The sequence below is a fragment of the Takifugu rubripes genome, chromosome 4 (genome assembly GCF_901000725.2).
Source record: "Takifugu rubripes chromosome 4, fTakRub1.2, whole genome shotgun sequence".
Classification (NCBI taxonomy): domain Eukaryota; kingdom Metazoa; phylum Chordata; class Actinopteri; order Tetraodontiformes; family Tetraodontidae; genus Takifugu; species Takifugu rubripes.
In genome coordinates, this window is record NC_042288.1 from 2,233,004 (window position 1) to 2,242,910 (window position 9,907).

A 9,907-nucleotide genomic window follows, 5' to 3' on the forward strand; every position below is an offset into this window, starting at 1 on the left:
GGGTGGGGGGCATCACTGCTCACCAGCAAAAGCCGACAGCTACTTCTGAAGGAGGGGGCAAACACTCCTCGTCTTTAACTTTACCCCACAATAAACAGAATAGCGTTCAAGTTATTCGAATTTTGAGTTGAAGTTATCCGAATCTTGCGTTGAAGTTATCCGAATTTTGAGTCGAAGTTATTCGAATCTTGCGTTGAAGTTTGATGGTCAAAATAAGTTGAGAACTTGGAGAAGAAACACTGAAGACACTGTTCCCCAAGGGGACGTTGGACTGTAAAGATCCAGGTCGGATTTGTATTTGTTCTGCGTTTGATTGATTTTTCTGCTGGTTAAAATTAGATCCAACAATTGTTTTAAAATTAAGCATCCAAAATGGGACATAACCTTTATTTGGCATAATAGCAAACAGAAACTGTGCGAATGTTTTCAAAATAGGAGTGTCTTACATTGATCATAAAGCCACAGAGATTAGGACGATGATGGAGACACAGAGGACACATCTAGACATTCAGTCCACTACTGTTTTTTACACTATACATTGAATGTTAGTTGTGATTTGTCAAAAAACAAACAACAAAACTTGTTTAAGTTAAAATGTTAGATACTGTTTAAGGCAATTTCTACTGTATAGAAATGAACATAAATGCTTATTAGCTGTGTTGGTTCATATTTGAATTGTTGATTAGTTCTTGAATATTCTGCTGATCTGAGATAGATTTAAAACAACCAGAAGACAAAATGGATCATCTTCATTCACATTAAAGGCAAAACCTGTGTAAAAAAAACAAACCAATAAGAATCACTGAATTACAAAATATTATTGTTGTCTTTTCCAAAACACACTTCAAAAACACTTTTATTACAACTATGGCTACAATAAACAGCTCTGAGAGTGTGATAAGTGCTGCTGGACATAGGTGGTGTTACATGGTGTCTGGTGACTCAAACGTGCCCAAGCTGGCTTGTTTGGCTGCCAAAGTGGTGTATTCTCAACAAAAGAAGAACTTTTTGATCAATATAATTCATATATGGAGCAAATGGAACAAACAAACATAAACAAAAGGAAACAAAATGACCCATGCAAAATGACCCAACAGCTTTTGATCCTTTAGATTTCCTGTTTATAAGACTTCATTACAAATGTCTTGTTACAGGTAGGTTAATAGTTCCATTAATGATGCTAAATGTGTTATTGTATGAACGTCAGTAAGCAAGAATATCTGGTTTAATGGTTTCTATTGTGAAAGAATCATTGATGATGACTGTAGACTGTAAAATAACTTTACCTTAAGCAGATGCTTGCAGCTCATTTATAGTGTCATGGAAAGCTGATGCTGGACTTTTAAAAAAAATAATTTGATTTTTTGAATTGTGCTCAATTAAGTATAAATTATTAATTTCACTGTTGCATATACATTGAATAGAAGGTGATGCAAAATAGTGGACGAGAGTGTCATAGAACAGGTTCCTGGTATGTACCATAGGGGCATCAACCAGCATTGGGGGGGACAGAAACACAACCCTGGATGCATTCTGAGCAGAAGCTCTTTATGGTCACAATAGGTGTCAAGGGATTAATAACAATAAATTAATGTCAATGTGTCCCATTCTTGCTGCATTCATGCTAATTGGTGTATGATGTATATGTAAAAAAAGACTTTTGGACTATAACATGTTTAGTTCCAACATGCCTTGCACTTTCCCTCCCAGCCTGGTCTGGGTGTAGCATTCACCTTGTATTTGGTGGGTTGTAGCACCACACCAAACTTGCCCTCCAAACTGGGCAGAGAGTGTCCTGATGGTACAGTGAGGGTGAAGCGCTGCAGGATCCAGGACAGGAAGAGGAAAAGCTCCATCTTGGCCAGAGCCTCGCCCAGACAAACCCTGACACCGGCACCGAAGGGCAGGTAGCTGGACGATGGGATGACCAGACCGGTGCCTTCACTGTTCAAGAACCGTCCTGCGGAGAACAACAGGTTTGACTCAAATGTGCCCAAGCTGGATTGTTTGGCTGCCAAAGTGGTGTATTCTCAACAAAAGAAGAACTTTTTGATCAATATAATTCATGTCTGGAGCAAATGGAACAAACAAACATAAACAAAAGAAAACAAAATGACCCATGTTAACAGCTTTTGATCCTTTAGATTTCCTGTTTATAAGACTTCATTACAAATGTCTTGTTACAGGAAGGTTAATCGTTCCATCGATGATGCTAAATGTGTTATTGTATGAACGTCAGTAAGCAAGAATATTTTTTTTCAGTTACAGATGTTTGTAGCTCATTTATATGGAAAGATGCCAGTAACATCAAGATAGAATAAAAGACACGGAAAAGTTTATTCAGGTCAAACATAAACAGAAATGGGACCTGTGTGAGTTATTAGCAGGCAAATTATAAACAGCGATATTTCATAAATTGTCAATGATGTCATTAATATAATTGCAAACAAATTTCAAGGGGAAAATCTCCAATTGTTTTCAGTTTGGTTGTAGCTGAACTAGTGTTTGAAACAGATGTCGTGTAGAAAGGCTTCACCATGATAGTTCCTCTCACCTGGGTCAAAGCGCTCTGGGTTTTCCCATTCTTTCTCATCATGGTGCAGAGACCACAGATTGATGACCACCCGAGTTCCTTTCTTAACAGCAAAGTCTCCAATGCTGCAGAGAAAGACATGAAGGCGCAGTGAGGAACACGTCCTCCAGCATGGAATGATGCTGGTGACAGTGACTGTCCCCTCCATGGCACTGATGCGTGTACCTGGTGTCACTGAGGGCAACGTGGGGGATGAAAAGGGGGGCCACAGGACGGATCCGTAACACTTCCCTGATGGTGGCTTCAAGGTAGGGCAAACTGCCTCTGTCGCCGAGCTGGGGGGAGCGGTCCATCCCCACACGACTGTCCAGCTCCTCCTGGATACGACTTTGAATCTACAAATCACAGAAATCCTGATGAATTCTCTCCAGCGAACCGTTAAAAGCTTCTGGCTTACATCGTCTTAGATCGGGTGCAGTCTGACTGCCTTGAAAAACACCGCAGCACCAGCGCCGCCCTCACCTGTGGGTGGTGGATGAGATATGTGATGGCCCATTTCATTACAGTGGTTGTAGTTTCCACACCAGCCCCAAAGATGTCACCCACAGTCATGAGGAGATGGTCGTCAGTGAGGCCCACCGACTCGGCATTTATTCCCGTTGTGTTGTTGTTCTCCGCACTGCATTTGGCTCTTAGCAGAGCATCCAGCAGATCTCTCTGCACGTGGTCACTGTAGGCTGCCTGAGAAGCGAGGAATGATATATGATACACTTAAAAGTGAGTTTTAGAGGGATTGGAGAGTGCTGACGTATCAATCTGCTAAAATCTGCTCACACTCCGAAGCTTGATGGATCCTGATGGCTGGACGTACCTTGTGTTTGTCATATTCCTTCTGAAGAAGTTTGTCTCTCACTGAAACGCACCGTTTTAAGAGACGCAGGTCTGCATTGGGAAAAATCTGCGGCAGAGAGGCAGATTTCAGATTCCTCATCAGGAACAAACATCCTATTGCTGCAAATATGCTATGGAGAGAAGCTAATGGATGCTACGGCTGTGCAGCATCTTCTGCAGATGCTCCTCAACATTGGAAACACATTTAGCCCAGAGTTTTATTGATTTTATTCATTTTAAAAACAAATTCTTGTTACATTTTCCTACCGATCTACAGATCATTGCAAAGGTGATCTTTCGTAATTGTTAGTGTTAACACAGTGCAGAGGATTAGGATTATATATTAGAAATACATCATTGCTGGACAGAGGTGTGTAAAATACTGCAAACTCATGGTGTTTGTGATGTGTGTGTCACTAGTTAATAGATGAGTTGCCTGCCAGGTGGGTATTTCAAAGAGATGCCTATGCTGCCCCGATAATTGTGTGTGTGTTTTCCCACCTGTAAACAGGGGAAGATGTCCACCAGGCTGTCTTTGGCCACAGTGTCCACGATGCCCTGGCTGTAGTGCAGCATGGCCTCAAACTCTGCGTCTCCTCTGCGGTAAGATGAGCTGAAGCAGAGCGAGCAGATGACGTTGGTGACAGCCCGAGTCAGTTCTGGAGACAGATCCAGAGCCAGTCCCGCAGTCCAGGCCTCAGACAGAATGGAGCACAGAGACGCCGCCTCTGCGCAGACTGAGCAGGACACAGGTGACACACCAGCTTCAGTTGTTTAATATTGCAGCCACTGATCATCATGGCCTAAAGTAATTCATAGATAAAACTAAAAGTAACACGGCATTAATACCTTAAATAGTTGCTGTGGAATTTATTTCTGCTGTCTGTGTTAATTTCTTATAATAAATAAAACAAACACACACTTCCTTGTGCTTCTATCTTGTGGGGACTCTCCTTACCCTAACCCCATCACAACTAACCACAACCCTAATCCTTATCCCTAAACCCAATTCTAACCTCAGCCTTAAACTCCTAACCCTTAACCAGTCCTTAGAAGTTAAGAGGATTACCCTAAATGTCCTTACTCCCCAAAAATGTCCTAAATTTGCTAGTAGAATAAGGATTTTAACAAGTACACACGCACACACACAAACTCATTTGTTAATTACAGAGTCTACTGGTTAGACGGTGGTTGTTATATTACCAGTAGAGTCATGGGAGGAAACAGCCAGCCAGCATAAAGAGTGGTTACACATTTGAACTTTTCCAGTACATACATGAAACAACACACGCAGACTTACTGATCTTCTCGATGGAAGCGGAACCCTCCCCAAACATACACAGGGCTCCATGGACAATTTTCCTATGGAATCTCCAGGTGGCACTGTAGTCTCCAAAAGCGATGTCTTTGCCGTCTCTGCTCAGCACATCTGTGGTAACCTTCATCACACACATTACAGATGGACAGGAGAAAAAGTAAGACAGTGCTGCCGGAACAATGTAGAAGGCGAAGAAGACTTAGACTACCCACACTTCTGGGTCTCCCGGCGAAAATCTTTCCTTTTTTTAGCAGCACTTCTTTGGCGTGTGCGTGATGGTTGACGATGATAACACGGTGGGAGCCCATCATCAGAGAATAGGTTTGGCCATACTTTCCCTGTAGCTCTTTGAACAGCACGTGGGGAGGATGTGGGCTCCTCAAACTCAGGAGACTGCCGATCAGAGGAAGTGCTGGGAGGCGGGGTGGCCCACGAGGGCCAGAAGCAGGAGTCCTGAATTTCAGATGCAGTGCTAACAAAGCCAAGTTCACGGCAGAGAACGCATACACAAAGAGAACCCAGTCCATATCCATAAGCAAAGGGACTCCAAGAGAGGGGTCAGCAGACACTGGGCATCAGAGAAGAGCGGAGCAGGAGGGCCAGGTGCTGCTGCGGAGCCATGTTTATATGGAGCGCCTTCAATGTCAAGTCCTTGACTCCAACTGTTTCAGGCAGAGCTCATGATAAGATGACACGTGGTTCACTGAATCTTTGCAAAGTAATGTGAAAGAAACCAGTAATCGGAGCAAAGTACACAACCAAAGACACTGTGGAACAAAGTTCTCTAAATTCTGAAAAAGAAAATGACACAACTTCATACCTTTGATCCAATAGTGGGTTGATGTTGGTCTAATATACTGTACTACATAATCATGCATCAGGTAAAGCCCTTTTAATAAAGTGTAACTCTGACTGACTGGATTCATTCTTTGATCATTTTCCCACATCATGTATTGAGATCCGACCTTCGGTTACATTTTTATAAAAACATTTTTTACATCCAAATTTAAATAATTCGCTTTAATCCCAGTTTCTAGTATCTATGCTCGTCTGGAAACGAAGCGCGTTAACGTTTGTTTTGACCCTCGCCGCCCACCGTCGCTGATCAAAACAGAAAATGGCGTCGGCCGAGTCTCAGCCGCGGTTCGGCCAGTCTGTCAAAGGTTTATTATCCGACAAAGTGGGCTCATGTAGCGTAGATGTGATCGCTCTGACTCGCCAAGTCCTGAAGGGATCCCGCAGCCAGGAGGTAAAAGAATATGACCAGTGTTGCCACAGAAAGACGTTTTAATTCTGCCCGCGTCTCATATGTCTGAGCGGAACCGCTGCAACACAACCCCAGTCTACTATAAACAAAAGCAGTTTATCTTTTCTATTTTATGTATTGCATTTAAATCAGTAATTCATTGTTCAGGTAATTAGCAAACTAACGCTGGGGATAGATTCAGGGCGTTACTTTACTAAAGACATGTATTTAACCTGACCCATCACCATGTGTCTCCTCTCCCAGCTTCTTGGTCATGCAGCAAGAAATATGGTGATCCAAGAGGATGCAATTCTACACTCTGAAGATGTGAGTTTGCAAACAGAAAGCATTTCAGTGACATAATCTCTACCCTCGACTATCTCGACGCCCTCACGTGTCCTCTGTTGTTGTAGAGTCTGAGAAAAATGTCAATCATCACCACACATTTGCAGTACCAGTGAGTATTATGATGGATGGCATCTATGAAAGCTTGTGTTTGCACTAAACCTATTTTCTCTATGTGTGTGTGTTCATCACAAAGACAAGAGGCCATTCAGAAAAAGTAAGTGAACAAATGCAGACATTTATAGCTGTCACACGGAGTTTTTGACCTTTGACCTGTGTTCCAGCGTGGAGCACTCTAAAAATCTTCAAGACCAGCTTAAACACCTACTGAAGTGACCCATCTAGACAAAGGTTGCGTTCCTTTTTCAGTGATGTAAATGTGACATGGAAAACATCTATGAAATATTTTTTTGGACTTCTCATAACTAGTATGTTGTGCAGTATTTGTATAAATGTTCACATTTACCAATACATATTTATGTCCTGCTGTCTATTTTGGTTGATCACATTAAACAGCCTATGTGGTGTAAATTTTGCTTTTAATTCTGTATATAATGCAAAGTAACCTGAATGTAAATGAGTAGAAATAAATATTTGCCTGAAATTTAAAGTGGTGAAATGTCTTGTGGTCTTTCGGGCAACATTGTAAAGGCTTTTAAAACAATATGTCTGTGTTTGGAAGCGAAAGAGCTGCTGCTTGTGGTCAGCATGTTGTCCAGACTCCAGCGTGAGTCGGCTCTGAGGATGCATTGGGGCTGACTCATCATAAAAAGCACCATTAATGCAGAAAACGACGCAGTAGCTTTAAAGCAACGTCCTCTTGAGTTGAAGATCTATAAGAATATACTTTTTTTTAACTGTGTGACTTATTTTAATGTGATGTTAGACACTATAAACATAACCTACAGCTCAGATTCTCTTTTTTTTTGTCTGCATAATTCAATTAGTGAATAATTTCAGATTTAGAAGGTTAATTATTTCCGTCACACTCTCACCAGTGTTCCCTCGGCACATGCTGAAAATGGCTGTTCCTCCACCATTAAGAGGACACGTAACTTTAGGGCTGCGTGCACCAACGGCTCCGACTTATCAGCAGCCTGAAGGCCAGGCAGCTGCTTGACCCTGACTGCGTCCCTGGGATTTGTTACCCGAGTCTGCACGTGTTCCACAGCAGAACCGTCACTGCTTGAGCTTCCCCAGGTTATGATGCAGAGCTGCACCAAAGATGTTCTGTACCAGCTTTCAATGACACGTACAAAGTCCACTTTGTACAGCTACTGTACAAAACTGCACATTTTGGGTGAAATTCTTGCTCCAGTTATTGGTGAAAACTTAAAATCACCATCCCTCATGAATGCAAAGGTTGTAAGCGTCTCTATTGTGTTAAAAGTTCATTTCCAGGAACAGATGTATATAAAAGGTGAAAGTAAAGTTAACACACTGAATATATGGAGTACAAGTGGTGTAAGAAGCCCATGAATAATTGACCCTCTGGGGTCCCGCGGGCTGGTCGGGTGCCGACTGTTTCACCTGTTGCACCACAACAGGTAGTTTTTGTAACGCACTGCGGCCCATCCACAGACTCAGGGAGACCCGCACCCTGGCTCCAGGCGCCTGTCTGGTCATGGGATGCCTGCCTGGAGGGTAATAATGGACAGCAAAGGGTCCATCTCAGTCGTTAAATGGACTTCAACTTCATTTGGTGCATCCAGCTGCAATTTTTTCCCCATTGTGTCCCGTCTTTAGCGTCCTATGTGACAGCGGATACGGATTTTTGTTTAGGGAGTCTGGTAGCACTGGTACGCTCTGCATTTTTGGAGCGTTTGGGGCATTTTTGGAGTATCGCTGAGGGGTAGTCGGGGTCCAACTGGATCCTTGGTTGCTTTTCAGCAACTGCTCCACGTAGCTGCAGCGGAGTTCCCTTCAATATTTTCAGGTAACCCAAATATGCAAATAATCGTTCTCCTTGGCCTTGCTTAGTTTAGTTGTTTTGTCTTGCATTTGAGGTGTTTCTTTTATCACCTTCTGGATCCTCGCCGTCTGGAGCCTCGGTGTTCCGCTCTTCTAGTGCAGCTACACAGCTCTGAGTTTCAGGTAGACTCTTCTTCTGTTCTTCTACCTCTTCCTTGTGTTCTCCAAACTCCCGTTCCATGTCTTGTCTTAGCACGGCATGTTCTTATCTCATGTCCATGTTAAGGTTTTTGAATGTTGTCAGTTCTTTGAGGAAGTTCTGTTGGTTCTCTCTCATAGCTTTGCTGATGCTAGCCAGACCAGGTCCCTTCTTTCCTCGCCGTATCGTCACCAAGTTGGAAGTCAGTCAGCTCAGGACTCAATTCCGTTATATTCTCTTGCTGGTCTTGATGTGTTTTCTTGTCCTGCTGGAATTTATTTTCAACAAGCTTAAAATTAAACTGCCTTAATCTCAGCCATCTTAAAGGAAGTCCAAACTTTATGTAATCTATACGGCTAAAGCACATTATTATTTTATTCACTCAAGGGAAAGTTGATTTAAGGAAGGTAAGAAAAGTCTGTGAAGGATCGGCTCTCAAAAATGGACAAAGACTATAAACCTATAGCTGATGCCACCATTTATGTAAGTACAATCAGTCCATAAAACCAACAGTGGAGAGTCCGGCACACTACACAAGTGATCTGGTAGAGGGGGAGCGCAAGGCTGGGTTTAAATACTGGGGAAGACACCTGTATACTGGTTTCTTCTGATTGTCATGACACAGACGAGCACCTACTCAAGTGCTCTCATGTGTGTGATTGGATGTTCCTAAATTTACATTTAGCCGTTTTCACAGTGACAACACATCATCTCTGGCCTCCTGCTGAGAGGTGCTCGGCTGTTTTCTTCCTCCCTCTCATACGTCACCGTGTTGACAACGTCGTCATTGCACCTGTATCTGAGCCAGGAAACTGTGAGCCAAACAACGGGCAGAAGGAACGTCAGCGTTGTCGTTTCGTACTCTTGCTGTTTCACAAAGTATCAGTGTAATATGTCCAGTTAATGGGTTGTTTTGCAACATCAGCGGGGATTTCCAGAGCTGGGTGACCTTCATGTCTGCGATTCCATACAAGATTGTGTAGCTACACATTTTTTTTTGATTGACAGAAAAAACAGAACATTAGCGGCAGTGTCGAGAGGTAAATGGGGTAAACCTCTCAACGCTGCCATTAGCTTGAACGTGATAGAAAAGCCGTACGGATATGTTTTATCCCCTCACCATCAAGAAAGAAACGATGTTGGCTGAGATGAAACGGGGACCTGTTGTTTGTGGTGATGCCATGGTCACCATGTTCCCACCAGAACAGGCCCTTGCAGCATTGCTCCAACTCCAAGCGGCATGTTCCCTCCGGGACCTCAGGACCACTGTGCACAGCTCTCTCGCCACTGGGAAAGCGCTCTAGAGACTAGAGGCATTTCCGGGGCGCTTTTGGTGCAGGACAAAAGAGTTTGGGTAACTCCAAGACAGGGTTAGGGTTAGGGTTGGGCGTGACATGAGGGGGTTCGTTAGTGGCCACGCGTGAACGGCCTCTTCTCCTCCCGGGGAGGTTTTTCACTACTGTA

General features: G+C 43.2%; 2 protein-coding genes across 3 annotated transcripts; one reads left to right on the forward strand and one right to left on the reverse strand.

Moving 5' to 3' along the window:
* Positions 1-373: 373 nt before the first annotated feature.
* Positions 374-5,375, reverse strand: LOC100125798 (Uncharacterized). Of its 2 annotated transcripts, XM_029834592.1 has the most exons (9): positions 4,955-5,375; positions 4,725-4,863; positions 3,926-4,161; positions 3,405-3,491; positions 3,056-3,274; positions 2,759-2,928; positions 2,555-2,658; positions 1,734-1,960; positions 374-771 (listed from the first exon to the last, which is right to left on the reverse strand). In XM_029834592.1, the coding sequence occupies exons 1-9, from the start codon at positions 5,273-5,275 to the stop codon at positions 754-756; spliced, it is 1,521 nt and encodes a 506-aa protein (XP_029690452.1). In that variant the 5' UTR covers positions 5,276-5,375; the 3' UTR covers positions 374-753.
* Positions 5,376-5,820: 445 nt separating this feature from the next.
* On the forward strand, positions 5,821-6,943 carry LOC115249560 (BLOC-1-related complex subunit 7). Its single transcript, XM_029835223.1, has 5 exons — positions 5,821-5,991; positions 6,253-6,315; positions 6,402-6,445; positions 6,530-6,550; positions 6,618-6,943. The coding sequence occupies exons 1-5, from the start codon at positions 5,860-5,862 to the stop codon at positions 6,667-6,669; spliced, it is 312 nt and encodes a 103-aa protein (XP_029691083.1). The 5' UTR covers positions 5,821-5,859; the 3' UTR covers positions 6,670-6,943.
* Positions 6,944-9,907: the final 2,964 nt, after the last annotated feature.

Excerpts from the sequence above, each read along its gene's own strand:
- LOC100125798 (XM_029834592.1), bottom strand. The coding sequence starts at position 5,275 with ATGGATATGGACTGGGTTCTCTTTGTGTATGCGTTCTCTGCCGTGAAC. Across the intron at positions 4,162-4,724 it reads CGCTTCCATCGAGAAGATCA|TCTGCGCAGAGGCGGCGTCT; the intron begins GTAAGTCTGCGT and ends TGTCCTGCTCAG. Across the intron at positions 3,492-3,925 it reads ACATCTTCCCCTGTTTACAG|ATTTTTCCCAATGCAGACCT; the intron begins GTGGGAAAACAC and ends TCTCTGCCGCAG.
- LOC115249560 (XM_029835223.1), top strand. The coding sequence starts at position 5,860 with ATGGCGTCGGCCGAGTCTCAGCCGCGGTTCGGCCAGTCTGTCAAAGGT. Across the intron at positions 6,316-6,401 it reads CAATTCTACACTCTGAAGAT|AGTCTGAGAAAAATGTCAAT; the intron begins GTGAGTTTGCAA and ends CTGTTGTTGTAG. Across the intron at positions 6,446-6,529 it reads ACCACACATTTGCAGTACCA|ACAAGAGGCCATTCAGAAAA; the intron begins GTGAGTATTATG and ends TTCATCACAAAG.